Raw genomic sequence first — 26,740 nt, 5'->3', positions numbered from 1 at the left:
AATGTGTTTTCCTAACCTCTTTAAACTCTAGTTGACATATCTGTAGAATGGCAATATTTACCTCCCTACTGAATAGGACTGTTGTAAGGATGAAATAGTGTTTGTAAAGGTTTTAGCTGAATAGTTCAAAGTAATAAATATTGATTAATAGCATTATTACTGATCTATAAGATAGTACCTCAGAAAAAAATGGTAACAATGTTTGTTAAAATTGTGGAAAATTTGATTTTCTCTTTTTATTTAAAGAGTTTTTGTTGTTGTTATTTTACAAGTTTCCTGTGATGAAATAGTAATCTTATAATCTGAAAAAAATGGTCTGATGGTGGTAGTGGTTTGGTTGCTAAGTTGTGTCCAACTCTTGCGACCCCATGGACTGTAACCCTCCAGGCTCCTCTGTCTGTGGGATTTTTCCAGGCAAGAATACTGGAGTAGGTAGCCATTCTTTCTCCAGGGAATCTTCCTGACCTAGGAATCAAACCCAGGTCTCCTGCAGTACAGATGGATTCTTTACTGACTGAGCCACCAGGGAAGGCAAACAAATGATCTAAAGACTAATAATTTTGACTGCTTATAATAAAAAATTTCCAAGATATGGGTAGAGGTATGGCAAATTAGTACAGATTGAATGTTACATTTTTTTGTTATAAAGCTTTAAAAATTATGGTAATTATATGTATAAAAATGAAATACATTGGAAGAGAATGAATAGTTTTGTGTGGCTACATTTCATTTTGTCATCAAATAATCATAAGAAATATAGAAAAGCAAATTTTATTTGTCCTTTTTTGTCTTACAAAATAAGATGTGTATTTTACTGGAAAAGGTTTTTAACTAGTGCATTTTGTTGATAGGAAGTAGATACTGCCTTGTAATAGAATTGCTATTGTAATATTTAATTTTTTATATTCGAAGAATATTTCTTTTTTCCCCCAAATAGTACTCACCAGATCATCTTCCTACCATAGATTAAAAGAAAAAAATCTGATTTTTCCTGCATCCACAGTTGAATTTGTAGTTCTTGTAGTTAGATCCCCTCACTCCCTCCTACTCTTTGGACATTTCCAGTGCTTATGTGACTGCTGTAACTTCCTTACTTGGTTGGTTGCTATTATTTAACCCAAGGAATTAAAGAGTATTATTACTATAGAAACCTTTGAAACAGTTATTTTTATTTTTTTTTAATGAATAAATAAGATATTGTAATGTGTGCACAGTGTAGGATTTAGAAAACAAAAAGAAACTTCCTACCCTTTTCCATGCATTCTTAGTAACAAGATCATATTTTGGATGCTTTCATTGAATTCTTTCTTATTTGAGACATAAGGTAGATTGACTTTTTTAGGTTATTTCAATCTATAGTTTCAGAAAGTATATTTCGTTCAACTTGTATTATTACCTCTGAAGTCTTTCTTATATATATGTTTATGATTTAATTTTATATGGACTCTGCTGTCCAGTTGGCATAAACAAATAATGATTACTGGTTAAAAAACTTTCCCTGTCATGGGTATAAGCTGTTACATAATTGGAGAGAGGGACCCTTCTTGCATATATGAAGGGTGTTGCTCCTGCTGCTAAGTCCCTTCAGTCGTGTCCGACTCTTATGTTAGAGGCCCTGAAAAAAGGGATGCTTTGTCAGATGGGGGTGGGATTTAAAGCAGGGATTTTTAACCTTTTGTTTATCATTTGCCCTTTTTGTCTTACAAAATAAGACAAAGTAAGCTATAAAGTATTATAAATAAGACCACATGGTATTAAACTTAAGATGGACCCATAGCAATCAATAGAACAGAACCGATATGTAGGAATGTGAGAAGCATTCTCTTGTTTGGATGTATTACAATTTGTTTATCCATTTGCCAATTGAAGGACATCCTTTGTGAGATATTTAACTTGCAAATATATTTTTCCAGTCTGTAATTGTTTTTTCATTCTCTTAATGTCTTTGGTAGAGCAAAAATTTTTTATTTTGGTTAAGTCCAGTATATTAATTTTTAAAAAATTGTGTGTTTGTCATCATATCTAAGAATTCTTTGCCTAAATTAGGGTCACATTTTTCTCCTATGATCTTTTCTGTATTTGATGACCCATTTTGAATCCATATTTGTATGGGTGTGAGATACAGGTCAAAATTCATTTTTTACATATGACTTCAAGTTTTCCAGGATGATTTGTTGAAAAAAGTATCCTTTTCCTATAAATTGCCTTTGTATATTGTCAAAAGTCAGTCAACCATATTTATGTGGATCTATTTCTGGACTCTGTTCTATTGATTTTTATGTGCCTATCTTGATTTTAGTACCATGTGGTCTCATTTGTAGTAGTTCATAGCTTTGTAGTATATGTATTTGCTATAGTACTATTTGTTGTTTAGTTGCTAAGTCATGTCTGATTCTTGCACCCCCATGGACTGTAGCACGTCAGGCTCCTTTGTCCATGGGATTTCCCAGGCAAGAATACTGGAGTGGATTGCTATTTCCCTCTATCTTCCCAACCCAGGGATTGAACCCGAGTTTCCTGTACTCTCAGGCAGATCTTTTACCTTGTAGCCACCAGGGAAGCCCCGCTATAGTACTGTACTACTACCATAAAATTATAAAGTATTATAAAAGCATGTGTGTGTGTGTAGTTTAGCGCCTTATAGCTTTACAGAAAGTGTTGAAATCAGGTAGGACAAGTCTTCTAAACTTCATTCTTCTGTTTCAAGATTGTTTTGGCTATTCTCTTTTCATTTTCCACACAGATTTTAGAATCAGCTTGTCTTATCTTTTAAAAGTTACAGTTTTGATTGGTTTGAAATTATAAATCAATTTGGAAAAAATTGACATCTTTAACAAGTCTTCAAAACCATGAATGTGTTATATACCTCTTCATTTATTTAGATCTTTGATTTCTTTTTCATCAGTATTTTCTAATTTTTTTGTGTAGAATACAGATCATGCCCATATTTTATTAGCTTTATGTGTTTCTTTGTTTTTCATGTTATTAATGGTATTTTTAAAATTTTGATTTCCAGTTGTTCATTGCCAGTACATAAAAAATGCAGTTGAGTTTTGTATATTGGCATTGTGTCCTATATGACCTTACTATATTTCAGGAATATTTTTATAGATTCTATGGGATTTTCTACATAGATAACCATGTTGTTTTATTTCTTGTTTTCTAATCTGTATGCCTTTTATTTCTTTTTCTCTTTTTTTCATTGGGTAGAATTTCCAGTAAAATGTTGAGTAGGAGTGATGTAAGTGGACTCCTTTAAGGCCTGATTTTTTTCTATTTTTCTGTTTTTAATTTCATTGTTTTTTTTTGCTCTTATTTTTACTACTTCTTTTCTTTGCTTTGGATGCACTGACTAGAATCTCCAGAAAATCTTTGACTGAAGTAGTGAGAACAGGGACTTCCCTGGTGGCACAGTGGATAGGAATCTGCCTGCCAGTGCAGGGGCACAGGTTCAATCCCTGGTCTGGGAAGATTCTACATGCCATGGAGCAGCTAAGCTCGTGTGCCACAACTACTGAGCCTATGCCCTAGAGCCCACATGCTGCAGCTACTGAGCTCACATGCTGCAACTACGGAAGCTCCCATGCCTAGAGCCTGTGCTCTTCAACAAGAGAATCCTCTGCAATGAGAAGCCCGCTCACCACAACAAAGAGTAGCCCCCACTTGGCGCAACTAGAGAAAGTCCCCGTGAAGCAACAAAGATCCCGCAGAGCCAAACAATTTTAAAAAAAGAAAAAAAAGTAATGAGAATAGATGTCCTTGTCTTACTCCTGATATTAGGGGGAATGTATTCACATTTTTATCATTCCATATCATATTATGGGGTTTTGTAGATGTTCTTTGTCATATGAGGAAGTTTTATTCTACTGCTTTGTGGGGAGTTTACATCAGGAATAGATGTTGGATTTTGTCAGATACCTTTTCTGCTTCTTTAGAGTGGTTATATAGTTTTTTATTTTTAGTTTAGAAATATGTGGAATTGATTGAATTTTTAGACTTCAAGTTTGTTTAGAAGTCCTCTGTCTGTTCATGAGGGATATCTTTCTGTAGTCTTTTTTCATAATATCTGACTTTGGCATTAGGGTAGTGATAGCTCACAAAATGAGTTGTGAAATGTTCTCTCCTTTTCAGTTTTCTGAAAGAGTTTGTGCAGAATATGCATTCTTTCTTTCTTAAGTTTTAGGAAAATTCACCAGTGAAGCCATCTGGACCTGTAATTTTCTTTGTTGGAATTATTTAAACTACAAATTCAGTTTATTTAATATATATGAAACTTTTCAGGTTACCTACTTTATCTTCATTGAGCCTCATAGTTTCTGTTTTTCAAGGGATTTGTCTGTTTTATTTAAGTAGTTGAATTTTCATACAGTTCATAATATTCATTATTCTTTCACTACTTGTAAAATCTCTAGTAATACAACCGCTTAATTCCTAAAATTGTTAATTTATTCCTTGTTCTCTCTTTTTCCTGACCAATCTGGCTAGTGGTTTATTAGTTTTGTTAATTTCAGAGATCAACTTTTGATTTTATTGTTTATATCAAGTTAATGTTTAATATCTCATAGGTTCCACTCCAACTTTTATTCTTTCTTCTTCTTACTCTGTTTTGGTATTTTTTTTTAAAGTTCGAATCAAAGGTCATTGATATGATATTTTGATATTTAATGTTAAAAATTTTCTTCCTGAGTACTGCTTTAGCTATATTGCTCAGATTTGGTATGTTGTGTTTTAATTTTCATTCAGTTTCTTTTACTTTCATATTTCTCTTTTGGTTTTTTTTGTACAACCAATGCATTATTTAGAAGTATTTTATTTGGCTTCCAGATATTTGGGGGACTTTTATAGATATCTTTCTGTTGCCAATTTTTAATTTCATTGTGATTAGATAATACTTTGTATGTTTTGAATCCTTTTAAATTTTTTAAGATTTATTTTATTACCCAGAATATGAACTTTGTAGGTAAATGATCCTTGGGCACTTGAAAATAATGTGTTTTCATCTTTCTTTGGGTGGTATGGTGTGTTTTAATTGAATTACATTAAGTTGGTTAATAATGTCAGATCTTCTATAGTCTTACTGAATTTCTGTCTAGTACTATTAGTTATCAAGACAGGGATATTAAACTCTGTGACTGTAATTATGTAACTGTAGATTTGTCTATTTATTCTTAGCATTTTTAAAATTTATTTTGACATTGTAATTAGGTACATAAGTTTCAGATTTTTGTGTCTACTCCGTGAATTGACCTGTATCATTATGACATTGACCTTCTTTATTTTTTCTCCAAAATACACCTTTTTCTAGTTTTAATATTGTCATTCCATCTTTTTTTTGATTAATGTTAGCATGGCATATCTTTTTCCTTCTTTTACTTTTAACTTAGTTGTGCCATTATTTAAAATTTGTTTCTTATAGGCACTGTTAAGTCTTGATTTTTGTTTTCAGTTTTTATTCAGTCTGACACTCTCTGTCTTTTAATTAGAAATTTTGCACCATATACATTTATTGTAATTATCAATTTGGCTAAATTTAAGTCTTTCATTTTACTATTTGTTTTCTTTTCTCCTAATCAATTCTTGGTTTTCATTTTCAGCCTTCTTAAATTTTTAAAATAATAGTTTATCAAAGTGAAATTCACATAACAAAAATTAACCATTATAAAGTGAACAGTTGATAGAGACTGTTCTAATGGTCTAATGGTTAAGACTTTGTACTTCCAGTAATTCCCTGGTGTCCAGTGGTTAGGGCTTCATGCTTCCACTGCAGGGAAATGGGTTCAATTCCTGATCAGGGAATTAAGATCCCACATGCCTTGTAGTGTGGCTCCCCACCACTGTCCACAGACTGTGTGTGTTCTATCTCTATGGATTTATTTATTCTGGTTATTTCGTAAGTGAAATCATACAGTATATGACCGTTTGTATCTGGCTTCTTTCACTTGGTGTAATGTTTTTAAGGTTCCTCTGTGTTGTAATAGATCTCAAGTCTTCATTCTTTTTTATGATTGAATAATATTCCTTTATATACACCATGCATACCATGCTGTGCTTAGTCGCTCAGTTGTGTCCGACTCTTTGCAACCCCATGGACTGTAGCCCGCCAGGCTCCTCTGTCCATGGGGATTCTCCAGGCAAGAATACTGGAGTGGGTTACCATGCCCTCCTCCAGGGTATTTTCCCAACCCAGGGATCAAACCCAAGTCTCCTGCATTGCAGGCAGATTCTTTACCAGCTGAGCTACCAGGGAAGGAAGCCCATGTACACACTATCATAATTTGTTTATCCATTCATCCATTGATGGACATTCAGATTTTTTCTGCCCAATAGTGCTACTGTAATGGACATGGTTGTATATGTATTTGTTTGATACTTTTTTCCAGTTCTTTTGGGTATATACCTAGGAGGGTGCTTAACTTTTTGAGTATCCATAGCAGTATTTGATCTAGGGCTAAACACTGGTAAGGCAAGATCTTTCTGGTTATTCTACTCAGTAGCTTGTTAATTGTGGTGTTCTCTATTCTGGCTAATGGAAAGAGGCTTTGTGCTGTATCTTTGTCAGATCTTTGTGCTGGATCTTTGGACATTCTTACCTCTCATCCTTTCTAGTAGTTCTTTGCTCTACCTTTGGTAGTTCCCTTACCAGCATGTACTGCTCAGCAGTCACCTTAATATTCAGTGTGGACTGTCTGCATGCAGATCTTTGGAGTTCTTTGAAACACTTTCCTCTTTGGTACTCTGTTCTGTGGCTTCAAGTTGCCTTGGTTTCTCAATTCTCTTGTCTCCTTAACTCAGAGTTGCCAGGCTTTGTCTAGGCTGTCCTTCCATTTACTGTGGCCTGGAAGCTCTCTGACATCAATAGTCTTGCTTTTTGGGTTTCTGTTGTTTTGTTTGTTTTGGTAGTCTCAGGCCAGAGGGTAAATCTGGTGACTATTGCTGCATCTTTGCTGAAAATGAAAGTCTGAATGTCCTAAAAGCATTTTTGACAAATCCGTACTGTGCTTGGGATTGAAAGATTTATATTAATGCTATATTGAAAGAGCATGTAGTCTGTTTGGAGAACTGGCTAGGTGAGCGCAGAAATAGTTCAAGTTTATAAGTACTTGTTATGCTTTTTCCATGAAGTAGCTCTAATAACGGAGAAGGCAATGGCACCCCACTCCAGCACTCTTGCCTGGAAAATCCCATGGACGGAGGAGCCTGGTGGGCCGCAGTCCATGGGGTCGCTAAGAGTCGGACACTACTAAGAATCGGACACTACTGAGCGACTTCACTTTGACTTTTCACTTTCATGCGTTGGAGAAGGAAATGGCAACCCACTCCAGTGTTCTTGCCTGGAGACTCCCAGGGACGGGAGCCTGGTGGGCTGCCGTCTATAGGGTCACACAGAGTCGGACACGACTGAAGCGACTTAGCAGCAGCAGCAGCAGCAGCTCTAATAACAAAAGACAATAAATGTATGTCCTAGAAATATGAAGTAGCCACCTGCAATAACAAAATATTTTTGAAGTCTTGTGTTATATCTCAGACACGCATTTGAATTTTACATTCTATTATATAATATTTATTTGTTTTAATAGAAAATGTTTAAAATGACTTACTGAATAACGTTGGAACGCTTAGAGTATGAACATATCTGTCTTATGAAATTGCTGATTTTAGCTGCCATTAGTTTAAGCTGTTGGAGAAGGAAATGGCAACCCTCTCCAGTATTCTTGCCTGGAGAATCCGGATGGAGGAGCCTGGGGGACTACAGTCCATGGGTCCTCAAAGAGTCAGACACAACTGAAGGACTAAGCACTTTAAGCTGTCAATACACCATTCTCTGGAAGTTACTTTTTCATTAATTCAATTAATTATTTCTAAAGCCACACTGTGGGCTTGGTATTGCTTCAGATGATGTTTAGAGGTTATATGGTTACTCTTGTGGACTTAAAAAATAGACAAAAAGGCAATTAGGTAATTACAAATAGTGATAAATGCTTGGAAGACAATAAAGGAAACCTCAGCCTTTTGGTAGTTCTTAGTGTGAGTCTGAGGAGCTTACAAGCAGGTACAATGCTTCAGCTTCATTAAATAGATTTTATGACATTTACTTTGCAAAAGCTTATTTTTGTTAATACTTTTGTTTATACTTTGCTTCTTGATTGTGCCTTAATTGTAGTATTATAGTTTTGAAAACTGATATCTAAGTAAGTGAACTCTTTATGACTTTTTTGGTTTTAGCCTGGCTCATTTATTGAGGAAAAAATTTCATAATTTAACTGTACATTGTTACAGTGTTTTTTGTTTTCCATCCTAAAGTAACTATTAGCTTCAGTCTTTTGAGATTTTGCATATATATATATGATGAACATATATAATATCCCAACTTTAGTGATTTTATGGACTTTGTTTATATGTATGCTCAGCCATTGTCCTTTCTGATTGAAGAACTCTAAGTTTTAGAATGTTTATATACTGACTTCTTAATCTTGTGAGTTTTGTACTTTTTTTTTTTTAGTGCTTTAACCTCTTACCTGTAAGGAATAAAATTGCATGGCTTTCTAAAAGTGTTCTCAATATGAATTTGTTGTACATAGTGTATATTTCCATTCTCTTTGTACTCTTCTGTATTTAGACCTATATCAGGGAATCATTTCTTTAGGAATAGGGAAGTAGGCTGCAACATGTGGTAGCTGGGACCTGGACTTTGATGCTGGAAAGAACTGGTTTGGAAAGTGGCACTTACTCAGAACATTAATCAGTTCACACTCTCTAAACCTCAGTTTTTACCTCTCTAAGATGAGGTTAGCCTCTTTCTTGCAGTATTGTTTTTTTTTTTTTACCCCAGGTGGGACACGAAGCAGTATTGTTTTAAAAATAAGAGCAAGTTGCTTAGTTAATGGCTGTTGCTATTAAAATCACAGTGCCTCTCATCTGTTTTGTGTTCAATAAATGTTTACTGAATGAATGTACCTTTTGGCTTTTGAAATTCTTGAGTAGTAAGATCATAACATTTCAGAAGACATAGTCCTCACTATTCAAAACAAAATTCCTAAGAAAATGAAAGCGTTTGTCTTCTAGAGTAAATAACAGACATTTTTTTCTGCAGGGATAGTGTGATAAAGTATAAAAGATAGTAAATCACTGTGTGAAGCTGAGCGACTTTGAGTCACTTAAAACCTCTCTGAGCCTGAAGTTTCACCACCTTACCCCCTACTTTATTTTTCTTTTAATCTCAGGAAAGGAAAGGCTGACTGATCTCTCTAGGTACTCTCCAGTCCTGAAAATCTATAATCCTTTGAAAACTGAGCTGTGTAAGTCAACAAAAACATCCTTATTTTCAAGCTCTAAGTAAAGAAGTTCTCAATATTGATTTTTATTTCCAATCTAAAGATTGACATTTTAGTATTTTCTTTACTTTTAAATTTTTTAAAACATTTATTTTTTTAATGAAGGATAATTGCTTTACAGAATTTTGTTGTTTTCTGTCTTTAGTTTTTGGTCCTAGTTTTTCTTTTACTTTTTTGGCTTCTCTGAGGGTTTTTTTTTTTTTTTTTTTTTAGATTTTGCTATTTAGTTTTGAAACTTAGATGAGATACAAGTCTTTTTTTTAATCAAACTTTATTTCTTTTACTTTAAATTGTAATGTGCTTAGATTTACTTCTAAATGTCTTTTCTCTCAACTTCAGATTTAGTTATTCAATAATAGTGAGTTACTTTGGTTGGGGTATATAGTAGGAGTAGAAAATCCAAATGGGAGAGGTCAGGAGTCGAGGGTTTTAAGTGAGAATGCAGCCTTGTAGGATTTAAAGAAATTCAAGAAAAAGTGAGCCTGGGAGAATCATAACCAGAAAGCTGCAAATATTTGTGTGTGTGAGGAACTTGGAGTGTACTTACTCAGTTATAACACCAAGATTAAAAGATACCTAGAACTTTTAGAACTCTAATTTATTCTGTTTTGGATTTGAGCAATTATATTCACTTACTCTGAATCATAAGATGAGAATTGCGGTGAACATTTAGATGAAGAATTAGAAAGATGCTTCTAACATGTTGCAGATAATGAAAGCAAAACAAAAGCATCATAACAAAATTTTAGAGAAGGAGGGGATCTTGAAAAGTTTCTGGTAAACGAGATGGTGAACTAAATGTATTCTTATGACATTATTATAGACTGAAGGTTTAGGAAAATCAGTGCTAACCTTTTTTTAAAAAGAATGCTATCCAATTGCTTTATTTCTATAAATACAACATAAGTATTAGGGTATTCATGTGTTCAAAGTAAGTATGCACCTGTGACACCACCATTATAAACGATGCCATAAACCTAACCATCCTCTAGTAATTCACTCCTTTCCTCCCTCTTTTTTTGTATGTATAGGTGTGATGAGAACATTTAACATAAGATCTACCCCATGCATTCTTTTCCCCCCAGCTTTATTGCCCCAGTGGCTCTGCTGTAAAGAATCCGCCTGCAACACACGAGCCATAGGAGACGTGGGTTTGATCCCTGGGTTGGGAAGATCCCCTGAAGGAGGGCGTGGCAACCCACTCACTCCAGTATTCTTGCCTGGAGAATCCCATAGACAGAGGAGCCTGGTGGGCTACAATTCATAGGGTTGCAAGGAGTCAGACACAGTTGAAAGGGCTTAGCACACATTCACATGCACACACAGTTGACACATAACACTATGTAAGTTTAAGGTATACATTGATACAATATTTTGATACACATATATATTGCAAAACCCATATGTTCTCTTTGAATCTTTACAATACCTATGTGGTAAATATCGTGGTAACATCTAATAACTAATTATTGAATGTTCACTGTACACCAGGGATTGAGTTAATCAGTTTACTTGTACTGTGTCATTCAGTCTTCCCCAAATTCCAAGAGTAGACATTCATATTATTCTTATTATAAGGACGAGAAAACTGAAGCTCAGATCAAACTGAGATCCCACTGTCTACAAAGTTAGGCCATAGTTAGAACCCTAGGCTTAAAGCTCCAGATCTCATACTTTTTTTTTCACTCTTTGATAAGTATACAAAATCAGTTATTTTTTTATGCTTTATTATAGTTCAGTTTTAATCAGGAAGCCAGGGCTATTTTAGAGGTTTTAAAGGAACTTAAAAGATCATTATTTCACATGACAGGAAATTCAGGTCCATAGAGTGTTGTATAATAATTTACCTAAGTTTATCCAGTTGATTTATAAATGGTAATAATGTTCAAGCATTTAATATCAGCTTTTGCAATACTTCCAGTTGTTTGGCAGATTTAACTTTCCTGTTTTTTCCCTAATAATTAAACAAATTTGTATTTCTTGAAAATACAAACTCACAGTAAAGGAAGGAGGCCATAAAAGAAATAAAGATGCAAGAAAACAGTATATTTTAATCAGATTTTATACTAAATTCCAGTTGGACAAATGAGAGTTGATACATTGCTTTTGCTTCTGTTTTACTTTTATAAAAACAAAAAATCAGTATCCCTATATTTGAAAAATTATCAGGTTCTCGCTCCCTAATAAATAAGTACATACTATTTCTGATAAAGTTTTTATTGTTTCTAATATTATACCCTTCCTTAAAACTTGTATATTCACTCTTAGATTGAGAATGTCATGTAGTGAGTTAATGCATTGTAGGAGGGACAGGAACTCTCACTGAAGGTAAAATTGGGTTTTCTGATTCTAATGCTAGGTATTCTGTTTGCAGTTTTTTTGCCTTAATTCCTCCTGTATTATCATGATACAGAAATAGGTTTAACCTCTTTCAAATCTTACTTCAGTTGCTGTGGGAAAGGGATCTCATGTAAAAATTTTATGACCAGAAGAATATATTTATTGCTGTTTCATTTTAAAAAATATTTTAGGATTGAAACTTGGAAAACATTCTTACATAAACTAAATTACTACCATTAGTGTGAATGGCACTGATTGTTTTTAGTTGGAGGGAGACCTTGATGCTGGAAAAGATTGAAGGCAAAAGGAGAAGGGGGCAACAGAGATGAGATGGTTAGATAGCATTACCAACTCAGGGGACATGAATTGGAGCAAACTCTGGGAGATAGTAGAGGACAGAGGAGCTTGGCATGCTGTAGTCCATGGGGTCACAAAGAGTTGGACATGACTTACCAACTGAACAACAACAACTAAAATAACTTGTTAAGGCTTCCCTGATAGCTCAGTGGTAAAGAATCTGCCTGCCAATGCAGGAGATGTGCGTTCAGTCCGTAGGTTGGGAAGATCCCCTGGAGAAGGAAATGGCAACCCACTCCAGTATTCTTGCCTGGGAAATCCCATGGACAGAAGAGCCAGATGGGCTACAGTCATGGGGTTGCAAAAGAGCCGGACACAATTCAGTGACCAAACAATAAAAACCTGTTACTAATTTCTTATTATAAAGGAGGATAATGCAAAAAAGCAAACTTTGAATCTTAAATGTGCAGAGATGGCACTGGGACTTTAAAGATGTGCTCTGCTGCTGCTGCTAAATCACTTCAGTCGTGTCTGACTCTGTGTGACCCCATAGACTGCAGCCCACCAGGCTCCCCCGTCCCTGGGATTCTCTAGGCAAGAACACTGGAGTGGGTTGCCATTTCCTTCTCCAATGCATGAAAGTGAAAAGTGAAAGGGAAGTCGCTCAGTCGTGTTAAACTTCCTTAAAATGTGTTTTGCTGAGAGCTGACCGACATCCAGTTCTTTCTGAATATTTATGACATAGTATTGATGTGGTGATTTGTAGAAAGCTTTGCTCATCTTCCTCAGCGTCCAGTCTGTTCTTACCCTACGAAATGGGTTCTTAATTTCAGACGCTATTTTTTCAGTTCTACAAGGTACATTTGATGTTTTTATAGTGTAGTCCTCTTTTGAAATTCTTCATTTTTTCACCCATTTTGTCCATTTCCCACTATAATTGAACATACTAATCATAGTTAATTTAAATTCCTGTCAACTAAGACCAGTACTTGGATTATCTCTGGATTTGTTTCTGTGGGTTTTTTCTTTGGATTATTGGTCATATTTTCCTGGCTCTTAAAGTTTTTAATTTTATGTTAGATATTATAAATAGAGTGAAGTAGAACTTCCAGAAGAAATCTTCAAAACCAAGGGTCCCATCTATCCTCTTTCAAGCAGATCAATTCAGTTCAGTCACTCAGTCGTGCTGACTCTTTGCGACCCCATGGACTGCAGCACGCCAGGCTTCCCTGTCCATCACCAACTCCCAGAACTTGCTCAGACTCATGTGTATCGAGTCACCGATGCCATCCAACCATCTCCTCCTCTGTCATCACCTTCTCCTTCCGCCTTCAATCTTTCCCAGCATCAGAGTCTTTTCTGATGAGTGAGTCCTTCGCATCAGGTGGCCAAAGTATTGGAGTTTCGGCTTCAGCATCAGTCCTTCCAATGAATATTCAGGACTGATTTCCTTTATGATTGACTGATTTGATCTCCTTGCATTCCAAGGGTCTCTCAAAAGTCTTTTCCAACACCACAGTTTAAAAGCATCAATTCAGGCAGATAGGGTAAGGAAAAATGATCACTTTGATCTAATCAGAGATTGAGCTAGGTTGGACTGGTAAGTGATTCATCGTCAATACCTAGTTTTCTGTTTCTTGGTTATGGCCCTTCTAGACTTTTGATTGAGGCCTAGCAGGTCTTTGCCTCCTTTCCTCAGAAAGTTGTATGTATCCTTTGGATATTTTGAGTTTAGATTTTATGCAAGTGTTTTGAGGAGTATACCAATTTTGAGTTTGTTGCAGATCCTCCTCCCTCTAGCAGAATTTTGTCTCCTAAGTACTGAGAGACTATGAATAATCTTTTTCTGCCTGTTTGTCTTGGTCCCGCACCCTTCTATGCTACCCCAGAAGTCAGTAATGTCTCTTGGGAAAACTGGCTTTGCATTTTAGGGTACATCTAATTTCCAGTCCACTGAGCCAGGCTGTGCAATCTGTCAAAGCTCTCTTGATTTCCTCTTTCCTTAGTAAGAGTCCCACTGGTTGTGTCAAACCTAATCCTTAGCTGATTTCTCTAATCAACAAAGAAAGAAAATGGTTGGTACATAATCATCAAATGATTTAGAAAAGGTGCTTTCCTTCTCTGGATTTTATTTCATCCAGGCCTTGTTGCTTCCCAGAATGTTCTGATGTTTTAAAAATAATGTTTTTTTTTTTTTAGTTTGTTTTTGTTATTTCTTCAGTTTATCCATTTCAGTTTGTGGTGAAAGTGTTGGCTTGAGTGTGCACATCCTACCCGGAAATACAAGTCTCTAGTTACCTTGACTTTACATAAAGAATTGTGCTGTTCTTTGCATATTGGGAGTGAAAGAACAGTGTGATTATTATTATCTTGCTTTTTTAACATTTTGTTTGAAATTTCTTCATATTTGAAATTAAATCATATTTTAAGGACACTGTATTCATTTTATGTTAGTGCCTTGAATGGAAGGATTTAAAATTGATTTCACTTAATTTATATGCAAGTGAAAGTAGTTAGTGCTTGCTGATCCCAGGTAGAAAGCATGTTCGGTTTGGAAATCTGAGTTTGAATCCTATCATTACCCTTATTGGTATGTGACCATGGGCAAACCATTAATTTTTGTAAATCTGTGTACTTAATCTATAAAATAATGATATGCCTCAGTTCACGTTTAGTTGCACAAAGCAAGTTATAAACAAAAACAAAATACATTTTGGATAAATCTCATTGAGACTTAAGAATAGAGTAGAATGAGTATTTCCTAGACCTCAGCTGGAGAAAATTTTAGTTTTAGATTAAGTTGGCTGTTCAAGGCCAATAGCTGAGTTAGTGGTTTAAAATACTTTACATGTCATAGAGGTGTTATCCAACAAATTAAAAATTCTTTACAAATTTGTAGCTTCATTGAATAATGGAGAGAGCATATTATTGAAATCCTGTTTCAGTTCCCACTTCCACCATTTCCTAGTGTGGCTTTAAGTTTCTTAACCCCACTAAGAAACAGTTTTCATATGTAAAATAAAAGTTATACAAGCTGCCTTCTAGGTTATTGTGAAGATTGATTGAGAAAACAGGGAAAACAGTTAACATGGGGTCAGATCCAAAGTGAGGATCAACAGATATGATTCCTTACTCCTTTGTTTCTCTAATTGTCATTATAATCAATCAGCAGTATTTTCCCCCCTGCCTGTTGTGAAGTAATTCTTCCTTGTGAAGTCATACAGGTTTTTAAAATCTCCGATAGTAATATGTTTGACTATTATATAGTCAGTTTTCTGAGACGTTATCAGTATTTTCTGAAAAGTTATCAGAGACTTGTAGATAACCCCTTAAAATTGTGTGCAAAATTTTTATATATTGGTGCATAAATGCCTTTTTCATCAAATCCCAAAGTAGTCAGGGTAACCTTAAGAAGTCAAGAACCACTAGCCTAGTCATAAACTCTTGATTAAAATTGTGCTTAAAATTAGTATTTGTAGGTCACTGCTCAGTACTAAGTTAAAGGGAATTTTTGATACACAAAATGTTTACAGTTGTTTAGCTTATCTTCATCTGAAAATAGTATTTTTAACAAACAGTATGAAATGATTTTTTTGAAAATACTTTGATGGATATTTAGTTTAGATTACATAAAAGTTAATATTCACATAAAATTATTTTCCTCTTTACATACTATACTTTTTATTTATTATGTTTTTTAAAACTTTTTATTTTGTTTTGGGGTATAGCCAGTTAACAATGTTATGATAGTTTCAGGTGAACAGCAGAGGGACTCAGCCATTTATTTATTTATATATAAAACCATGTATCCATTCTCCCCAAAACTTTCCCCTCCCATACAGGCTACCACATAACATTAAACAGAATTCCATGTGCTATACAGTAGATCCTTGTTGGTTATCCATTTCAAATATAGCCGTGTGTATATGTCAATCCTAAACTCCCTAACTATTCCTTCCTCCATCCTTCCTCCCCCTCCCCCCAGCCATAGTTCTTTCTCTAAGTCTGAATATTCACATAAATTTTTTTGAACTATTTTTTAAGTCTTTATTGAATTTTTTTACAGTATTGTTTATGTTTTGGTTTTCTGGCCTAGAGGCATGTGGGATACTAGCTCCCTGGCCAGAGATTGAACCCACAACACCTGGATTGGAAGGTGAAGTCTTACCACTGGACCATCAGGGAGTTCCTCCACACATAAAATTTTTAAAGGGGGCCTTTAAGTACAGGAAGGGAATTTTTTGAGGAATTTAATCATATTCTAGTTTGTCTTTTGGTGAATCTAGATTTTTCATATATTATAATACTGAGATATGCCATTTAATTTTCTGCATATTATTGCAATATAAATTTATATTAATCCAGGACAGAGATAAATCAAGTAATTTTCTCTTAAGTTAAAATAATTCATTTAGAGAGGAGCAAGGTCGTGAGGCAAGGAGCGGTAGGTTTGCAGCCGCCATTTCTTCCGCCTCCGGTCTCTGGATCTTTTGTAGAGCGTCCAACAGCGCTATGTTGGGGCAGAGCATCCGGAGGTTCACAACCTCAGTGGTTCGTCGGAGCCACTATGAGGAGGGTCCAGGGAAGAATATACCATTTTCAGTGGAAAACAAGTGGAGATTACTAGCTATGATGACTTTGTTCTTTGGGTCCGGATTTGCTGCACCTTTCTTTATAGTAAGACACCAACTGCTTAAAAAGTAATCCATGAGACAGATAGGAAGAGAAGCATATTAAGAGGTGCAGTCTCTTAAAAGGATCAATCCCTTGAATTCAGCATCCTAGATATGTTTGTAAATAAACTTATAGCATAAAAAAAAATAATAATTCATTTAAAATTTTGCATGCTTGCTTTCTAATGACTTATAACTGATAACATTTTTGATTCATTTATTTTAATGTTTTGAATTTGCACAGATGTCAAAAGATAAGTATAGTTCTTATTTGAAAAATACTTAAAAATTTAAAAAATTATGAATACATTCAAAGCATTATTCTAGTTAAAGCTTAATGCATTATAAACTTAGGAGTTTAAAATTTGTTTTAAATAAGAAATTGACCATTTGAAATTGCACTCTGAACTCTGTGATATGAATAAATCCTATTCAAAAAGCTTTATTTTAAGTTTAAATAGTTAAACTTTTATAAATAGTTATTAGTGAGCTATTCATACATTTTGTTAAATATTTTAGCATATTATATTCTGAAGACTGATAAGAATGCTCTTTCTTTGGGGGAAATTCAGAGAAATTTTGTTACAGCTTCCACATTTAACATTTTTCCTTTGATTTTAAGTACTTAAAAATCCATGAGGTTTCTATTGATTTTATCAGCAAGTTCTAGAAAACCACTTCTTTGAAAAAAATTTTTTCAAAGGACTGTGAGTTAGTGAATCATTGGTAATGAATATACTGTTAAATAAGAGTGGTAACAGTGGTAACAAAGTAGGGAAGTAATACAGAGAGAACTTTCTAAATGATTTGCTGTCCTGAAAGACTTATTTATTTCTAATAGTGCATAATTCATTTATGAGGAATAACAACATATTCATTAGTAAGTATGATATTTAGAAAAATTACAAAAAATGTTTCTTCTCATAATAAATCAAATTTGAATTTTCAGAAAATCCTAATTTTCAGTTGCAGTAGCTTATTATATCTGGGTGTTTCATATGTATTTTTCTATTGTAAGCTTACTTTAGATGCTTCTTTGGAAATTGATAGGGATTTATCAACCTAATATTAATTGTTGATCAGTTGTTATTTAATTAGCATTTTTGTGAATTATCCAGGCTGTTTACCGCTTTTGCATTTTCCTGGTTGACTTACTTCCAAATTCTACCAAAAATTTAAAAGGAACCAAATAGAAGCCAAAATTTCTGTCTGTCCATTATTATTACTTATTCAAGTTAAGTCTATTTAATAAGTCCATTTGTAATTGAAATGATATTTTTTTAGTTTTTATTATTTTTTACTTTAATGTTGCAGAATGGTTATATTAGAATTAGTTCACCAGTGAGAAAAATACAGTTAGCAAAGTGTTGAAATGAGGAAATGTGTGACAAAAAAATAAAGCGAGCTCTGTGAAGAGAAAGGGGGTTCAGAGTCCAAATGCTTAGAGTGGTTCTTTTTCCAACCAAGTTAGTTGACATGATGTTATTTTCATAAAAACCTTGTTTTGATTACATGGTGTGGGTTGGTGGTCTTGGTCCTTTTAACTAAGGGTAAAAATCCACGATAAAATTAGATTTCTTGTTGATCATCTTTTGCAGAATTGAGGATGCATTGGTTAAGAACTGCTAACCTGTCCTCTAGCCTCCAGGGTGTGAGCACTGAAAAGGATTAAGGCCCACTGTAGGGAAGCTTGCACTGAAGCCTGCACTGCCCTTTCCCCTGTTCTTTCAGTTAAATAGAAGATTTTTAGTTCCCATGACTATCAATCTGGTGCTTTTCACAAGCACCAAATTCTTTTAAGAAAATTGATTATTTTTAGATCCACTGGCCTAGAACACTGAAAGATGATTTTTTTAAAAAGTATTTCCTGTTGATAGACCCTATACATACTGTTTTTTCTGAGGCATATTAGTTTCCTTTAATTTATGTCGATTTGGTGATCGATAGAAATACTTTAAAAAATCAAGGACAGGTTTTTATATGGTTAAGTTTGTTTGTCCAGTAATAATTATAGAGTTTGGCAGTGTTTAATCTTATATTTTGTGATAAATAGCTATCTGACAACCCTGTGGACATAAACTCTTAACTTTTATTTCTAGAGTACTGCAGTAATAAAGTACTTTATTTTCATGTTTAAAGGCTTTTAAATAGATTTTTATAAATGCTGGTGTCATTTTTTAAAATATCTGCCAAATTGGTGTTGTATTTAATCGTGAAAATATATTTTGATTTTGTTAACTGAAAATAATTGCAAAGTATTAAACATTCTCAGAAGTTAAAGCTTCCCTCCACTCCCCCCCCCCCCCCCCATTTAATTTGAGCTTTCGTTGTTACTAGCAAATAATTTGTGGCACAGTTTCTTTTTTTTTTTTTAATGACTATTACAGTCTATATACTTGTCACCTTAGTGTGCTAGAAATGTTCCACTCAGATCAAGAGTTCCTTTCTGGTTTTGTATGTTCTCACCTGCTCCTCACTGTAAATCACTGAGATGTCAAGTGCAATGATTAATTAAGCTACACGTGCATGTGCTTTTTTTCCCCCACCTGTCAAGCAGGAAAGAAGTCTTATATCAATAGCAAGATTAGATGCTGCAAATTCACAGCTATTACTCCAGACTGTCAAGTGTATAAAGATATTTTATGTTTAGATGCTTATTTGGAATATGGCATACCACCGTTTGGTTTAGAGTTCTTAAATATTGTTTAAGATACAATTATTATATCAAATTCTGTCATTAAACTTCTAATTAGAAGCAAAGGATAAATTTGGCATTTCTACATAAATATTTTGGAATTTAAGGTTCATACTTTATACTTGTCTTTTAATCAAATATGGGTAGTTGATTTGAGTTATTTAAAGTAAATATTTTAAGTTTCTAAAGTGATGTGTGTTTGTGTGTATGTATCATATACACCATGAGATCCATTCATAATATTTGTTCTTGTTATAGTATGGGTTTAAATTTGTGATGAATGATTGCGGAAACTACACTTTTTTTCTGTGTGTAATGCGTATTTGCAGAATGTAATGTTAAACTTTTAACTTTTATGTATTAATATGAAACAACAGACTTGAAAGCTTGTTCTCCTCACCCTACTTCTTTCATACCTCCTGCCCCCTTTTTAAACATCAGCAAAAGTAAAACCTCAAATTGTATAGTAATCTTAATCTATTATTAAAAGGTCCTAGAAAGGAAGATTACAAGGTAGATTCAGGTTTTGAATCGGTTTTGCCATTGGTTTAGCAGCGGGTGGGCAGGCAGATGCCTGCTCAGAGTAGAACCTATTGCCATTTTTCACCATTGATAGAGTAGCCTTTCAGAGTCAATGAGCTCTGTCAATGTGAGCTTGTCAAGGCTACAACTTCATAGACCTGAGAGGCGGTTTGAGAGGTCAGCCCTTTTCAGGTTCGCTGTGATGCAAATGAACTTTAATGCTTAAACAACTATTGGAATTTTTATGTCTGCTCCTTGTTCTTTTTTCTTCACAAAGTCATTGACGAGACATTCAGTGCTTTTTAAATTGAAAGTTGCATTGTGCTAAAGACCTAGTACAGATTTACGGAGGGCTGAAAGCAGTTAGATCATGTTCTTTTCATGGTGCGATTAGAATCAAATCGATTTCCCTACAGCCTTCAGCATTCAGATGGCAATTTTAACAAAGCTTGGGGGCTAGACAAGGGACAAAACGACTGAACTGAATGTTAATTACACTCTGCAGCCTTATTTTCTTTTGATTTGGGGCTGACTGGCAACTAAATTAACAAAAAGTGTGACCATAACTGCTGCCCTATTTTCATTTAAAAGGAGAGCTGCCTCTAAAAGGCTATCTTTACAAAGAAACAAGTGAGGTCTGCTGATCATTGTTAACAAGGGCACTTTTTTTCCTTTAAAATTCTTGCCAAAAAAACTGTTCAAAAAAGTAATGTAATAAATTAGTCATTGGCATATTATTACCCAGGGAGTTAGTTGAGTTTCTGATTTTTTTGACATAAGCTTGGAAAATGTAAGGCAGTAAGTGGTAGTTATGAATTATAATTGGCTCCTCTTTGACTGTGGTGTGTATTTAGCATGTTCCACATGCTAAAAGGTAATACGGTAACTAGATTACAGTAGATGCCTTAAATAGATACTAAACATTTTATGTAACATTAGAGTATTCAATATCAGCTTGGTCATAACAATTTTTCACCTCGCTCATCCTTGCTTGATAGTCAGATTTTCATATTTGATGATTAGTACTTATTTAGTTGTGCCACATTAATGGAGCTGGATGCATTTTTCCTTTCCTTGCAAGGAAGCTGCAGCTGCAGCAAGTTGCATTTGCTTCTTGTGGCCACACTGTCCTTTTTGCACCTGCAGCTGGGTCAGTCTCATCCTAACACCTGGCACCATGAATTATCCTCCTCTTTATTCCTCCGCAAGCAAGAAACATTTCATGCTGCATAGTGTATACTGCAAAAATCAAGTGACCTTCAGTATAAATTTCTTAGTTGATTCCCTTAACAGTAGTATTGAATAAAGTTTGATTTTCAAATAAAACCAATTTTATTTGAAAACCAACAAAAATGATTGGATTAAATGCAGTTTTGCCTCTGAAAATCTTTGTGAAATAATAAATAAGCTTAGCTTTTAAATTTGGACATTATTTTTAAGTATGATATAAAAATTAGTTTGATTTGATACAGATTGATATTTTTTATTAACTTTTAATCATTTCCTTTTTTAATTTAGACTAAAGACCCTTTTCATTTTGTTAATATATAAATAGCTTTGTTTTAAAATATGTATTAAGGTATTCTTATTACTACTAAATATTACAGAAATATTTTTGAAAGAAATGGGGATTTAAATTTGTATTTTTTAGTGGATAACAGTAGCTTTCTAGACTTAAGTAAATCAGAGACTAGTAAGTTTAAAACAGTTAAAAAATACAGTGCCCAAAACCAAAACCATATCTTTATCAAAACAGTACTATTTCTGTTCAGGCTACTATTTAGTGCTAGAATGTCACTAATGTTATAGACCACTCTATACTCAGTCACTGTCTTATACCTCTTTCCTTTTCACACAAAAAACAGCTGCAAAACCACGTTTTTCTAAAACCAGTCAGGAGTAAACTTTTTTCTCATTTGTCTTCTAGACACGAAGATCGATTGAGAAGTTATTAGAATGGGAAAACAATAGGTTATACCACAAGGTGAGTACCACGGGGAGCAGCTTCATACTGTTGAGGTCTGAACTGCACAGTATGGAAACAGATGCTTTTGTTGAACTAAAAATATGAAAGATGGACAAATGGGTTAGTCTGTGTGCTGCAATAAAATAGAGCTCATTTTTCTTCTTTTACTCTCCTACTTGTCTAGCTGTGCTTGCACTGGAGACTGAGCAAAAGGAAATGTGAAACGAATAACATGATGGAATATGTAAGTTAAAGGGCTGTTTTGTGAGTTTCTCTATTAAATGATCATTTATTTTGCTTCTGATCTTATTCTTTCCATGATTATTAATCAGCAAAGGTGTCAGAAGCTTAATCTCCTGAGTGCAAGGATTTTCTACGGTTCACAGATGCATGGTTTCATGTGCAAGACTGATTTATAAAGTTATGAATGACTTGAAAACAAGGCTTCACTGTGTTCTGAAAAATAATAAATTAATTGCCAAGATAAAATAGGCTGAACATGTGTTGATGGAGTGTGAAATTTTAGATGCTGTATAAAGAATAACCACAACTTTGGTTACGCAGCAAGTCAGATATGGCTTTTTTATATAATGCTAATCAGGTTTCCAAGTATGGAAGAAAACCTTTCAGCCAAGCCGCTGGAGCTTAAGAAACCTTTAGCCTTTATAGATTTTAACTGCCGATACCTCAGTGGCCTTTAAAGAATCTTTCAAAGTGTTGTTGGGATATTATTCTGTAAAAATTATCTTAAAAGTAAACAGGAGATAAGATGTTGCTCACCCTGTGTTTATTCTTTAAAAGATATCTAATGGGTATGTGTATACAGTCAGTTTTAGAGCTTAGAATAGGATTTAATTTACCAACTACTTGATTTACTTGAAAATTTTTTCTCAGTTTGAAAAGTTCAGAATAATATAGAAAAAGTGTCAATTTTTATTCTCCCTTGAGCCTGGGTGTTTTATGTTAAATATGAAGATTAATATATGAAAAGAAGAACTGAGCACGGGGTTGAGTATCTAGCACATCATTTCTGACAAATTTTGTCTATTCTTTGACACAGCATAGCCATCATAGGTAGCGTGTGTGTGTGTGTGTGTGTGTGTGTGTGTGTATAAAAGATTAATGAAAACAGTGCCTGGATACTGGAAATAGTTGGAAATTATCATAAAATCATTTTTCTCTGTAGCATTTTCTCTTTCTTTCATTATCACACAATCAAATCCCATTTCTAGCCTTGAACATAAAAGATGTCTTTAAAATGTCTCTTTTTTCATAGAATAGCTCTATTCAGTGAACTAAATAATGTAGATTTTATCATTATCTATTATATCAAACATGTTAATTTATGATGGTAAAAAGGCACTTGATACTTTTGTATAATGATAAAAGCACATTCAAATAACTTGTTTTGAGATTGACCTATGAAAATACTAGGCTTGTATTTTCATCATAGATGAAAACTCATTGGTGAGAGAGTTTATGTATTTTATGAGAAGGGATGGATATGTAAGTGATTTAAAGGATTTTGTGAAAAAATATTCGCTATATTTTTAAACCCAAACACTGAGCTTATTAATAAAATAGAAGCTTTTATTTATTTATTTAGCACACTTCTAAATTTACTTTGGAAAGCAAAGCATAAAAGTATTCCCAATACTATTATTTCCAGATAGGACTATAAGATCATTCATTCATAAAATATGCTCATTCTATTTAATGTTTATTTTTATGATGTTGTAGTATTAATGAAAATAATGTAACCTTCCAAAACATTATGAACTTATGTGCTCTGTAAAATATGTGCTCTTATTGCTCTGTTAAATTGTCATTAATTTTTAGATAAACACTTTTGTCCTAAAGCCATTATATTTTCTTACCATCATAGAAGATATCTAGAAGAATAGCTTTTTAAAGACTAAAAATTACTTTAAAATGTATTTTTCTTCAGTTTTCTTGGAGTGTGTGTGTGTTTGTGTGTGTGTATGTGTATTTATGACAGTTGAGTGGAGGAAAAACATAATTTTAAAAACTCCCTAAAAATAGTTTTGCAAAGTTAAAATAGAAATAACTGTATATCTGTTTGACTTCAAATTTTCTTTAATTTACAGAAATTTCATTTGTTAGTTAAAGGGAAATATTTCTCCTTGGTTATGTTTTGATTATTGGAGTAAATCTATGAAATACACCAAATTTTCTTTTATTCAGATATGTCAAAAGAAATGAGACAGATGGTTAACTTCTGTGTATGGCTTCTGAAGGGAAAAAGTTTGTAGGATATATTCTTTTAAAACTAGTAATAATTCAGATAGTCAAAGATATCTTTTACTATTCATTGTATAATATATACTGGAAAATATAATTTAGTTATCAAATTTTAGAGCTACAAAGAATCTTGCCATCTCTCCAATCCTTTCATTTTATAGGTGAGGACACTGAGAAACAGGATTCTAGCTCAAATAAAGAAGCTGGGTAGGAAGCTAGTGAACATTTTGTAGCCAAATAACAGGTCAGGAGAGTGGTACAGGGGGCACCAAATGATGAGTCAGCTAGGGGAGGAGTATATTGGAGCCACATAAAGAAATACCTTCTTTATTGAGACAGGTCAAAAATCAGGAGAACTAAAGAGTGAAAATGAAGATTTGTGGCTCAGATGACTAAATGTAGAAAAGTATCCAAACCTAGAGATCATATCAAGACAGTTTCTAAAAAGACTGAGGAGTTCCTCAAACTGGAAACTGTTCAAATTGAATAATTTTTTGTTTAGCATCCATTCCATACAGAGTTGAAACAAGGGGGAAAATTGATTCTAATTTAAGACAGTTCCAAGTTTGGAATAAAAATTAGCTCTGGTCAACTTGTGTCTTTCTGTGTTACTGTGTTTTGTTTTTTGATTGATTTTCGTTTAGTTTCCTAGTAAAAAGTCCTTTGGAACAGATTTTAACCTTTAATTTTGCTAGCCTAACTTTTAATTCTGCTAACCTAAAAAGAAAAGAATGTTTTTAAAAAATTAAGAGAGAGAACCAACACTTGGTCTAGAGATCACATGTACCTGGTACAGTAAAAGGAGAACAGCTCTAGAACCTAAAGACCCGAGGCACTGGGCTGTAAATAAAAGGGAGGAAGCCTGTGGAGCTGAATATTAGGGTCAGCTGCAGCCACCATAATCTGTGGTGTTGTACTTCTCAAATCATCAGGTTTCTCATCTATAAAGTGAGTATGATAATACTTGCCTCATTGTCGGGATTAAATAGATGCATATAGTATGAAATATTTGGTATGTAGTTAGCTCTCAGTATATGCTAGCTCCCTTTGCTCATTCATTCATGCATGCATTCTGCTCTTTGTCAGAGGCACTATAAAAATTGTTTTAAGTGATGGAATATAACTGAAGTTTTTTTAAGATAAAATTTTAAAGAAATCCTTTTAAAACTTGTTTTCTCCTTCTACAGGTCATCCTCATAGAATTTTTACCAAAGACACCGATTTTTCGACCAGATTAGCATTTACTTTATTTATAGAGACTTTCCAAGTATGTTGTCTTTCCAATGGTGCCTTGCTTGGTGCTCTCCTGGTGGTGACATAACATTGGTTCTACAGAATCGTGTGGTGTTTTTTTCTGTTTTGTTTTTTTTTTTTTTAATAACCGCATGTTCTAAGTGTGCATTTTTGTCAAACTTTGCAACAGTTATTTCATACAGATGTTTAATACTTAAGTTATTGTGCTCTTTCTGTTATGTATTCTGATTTTCAAGGATTACTTTTTTGTATTATCAAAAAAAAAATACATTTGAACTTAGCATAAAAAGTGGCCAGCTTTTTTATTTTACCACCAAGGTATACACAGTCCTTTATTTATTAATTCCTTAATATAGAAAAAGACCTTTGTAAGGCTCTACTTACCTATTATTCTAGCAAGCACACTCTGTATTATTTCTCTTGCTTTTTAAATTTATTGTCATTATTTTAAAATAGTGTTTTCTTTCATAGCTTTTTGAACCATAACATATTCCTTCTCATACAATTCCTAATGCTATGTTTACAGCAGAAATATCTGTAACATTATAAAGACCTGTCAAAAAGTTTTGAAAGTATTTCCGTCTTCAAAAGTCGTAAGGCAGGATTAAATTATTTTCATTAGAATAGACAAATCAGTGAATGGTATGCATGCATCTAATGTTTACTAGAGCTCAGGATCACAAAACATAGTAGCATTACAATCTGTATATTTTTATCAAGGTATTAATAATGGCCTTATTGGGTTATTTTTTATTGTTTTATCAAATCTTATGTACAAAAGTATAGGAATACTAGAAATACTCCTTTAAAAAATTTCTAAGGAAAATATCTCTCAATCTAACAGCAATTGTAGAATGCGTATGTGCTTCTGAAAAGTTTTCGAAAGAAAACAAACATTATAGAATTAAACTGGTGTTTAATATCCCATTGATATTTAAAGCAGATTATTACTAAGAAATGGAGGGCGTATCTAGTACTGTTTTAATCCACTAGTTTGCTTTCAGTCCAGTTATGTAGACTTTTTTGATTAACAGTATGATACACAAGTTTGAGTCAGATCATTTTGTTTCTTTAAAATATGTACAGGCATATATTTTTTTTTCTCCTCCTTTTGGTTGTACATATCTCCATGCATTTTAAAACTTTCTAAATTTCTGAATGGCCTATGTGTAAATTTTTGTTTTTATAAACCTTGAAATTATACAAATTTTGTGTGCGTATACAACATGTTCCATACAACTGTGGTATCGAGCAATAATGTGAATAACTTTTGAAATTATATAAACTATGCTTAATTTGTATTAAGAATTGGTACCACTATATAATACTTTTTTCCTTGTATTAAATCTTTTAAATACCAGTTTCATTAATTTATATACCTGTATTTTTAAAAACTATT

The 26,740-nt window shown here is 33.6% G+C and overlaps 2 protein-coding genes across 2 annotated transcripts in view; both read left to right on the top strand.

Annotated features, from left to right (window-relative positions):
* Nucleotides 1-26,707, top strand: part of CHIC2 (cysteine rich hydrophobic domain 2) — a 59,662-nt gene extending 32,955 nt beyond the window's left edge. Inside the window, exons 4-6 of the mRNA XM_070791435.1 lie at nucleotides 21,787-21,843; nucleotides 22,010-22,069; nucleotides 25,275-26,707. Coding sequence (XP_070647536.1) covers nucleotides 21,787-21,843; nucleotides 22,010-22,069; nucleotides 25,275-25,325 — 168 coding nt within the window. The 3' untranslated portion in view covers nucleotides 25,326-26,707. The remainder of the gene's footprint in view (nucleotides 1-21,786; nucleotides 21,844-22,009; nucleotides 22,070-25,274) is intronic.
* Nucleotides 9,559-26,707, top strand: LOC139183636 (cytochrome c oxidase subunit 7C, mitochondrial). The gene is made up of 2 exons (XM_070791436.1): nucleotides 9,559-21,843; nucleotides 22,010-26,707. Exon 1 carries the CDS (start codon nucleotides 16,482-16,484, stop codon nucleotides 16,671-16,673), a length of 192 nt encoding a protein of 63 aa, XP_070647537.1. The 5' UTR covers nucleotides 9,559-16,481; the 3' UTR covers nucleotides 16,674-21,843; nucleotides 22,010-26,707.
* Nucleotides 26,708-26,740: the final 33 nt, after the last annotated feature.

This window comes from Bos indicus, chromosome 6 (genome assembly GCF_029378745.1).
Source record: "Bos indicus isolate NIAB-ARS_2022 breed Sahiwal x Tharparkar chromosome 6, NIAB-ARS_B.indTharparkar_mat_pri_1.0, whole genome shotgun sequence".
Classification (NCBI taxonomy): domain Eukaryota; kingdom Metazoa; phylum Chordata; class Mammalia; order Artiodactyla; family Bovidae; genus Bos; species Bos indicus.
This window is presented reverse-complemented; position numbering and strand designations above follow the sequence as displayed.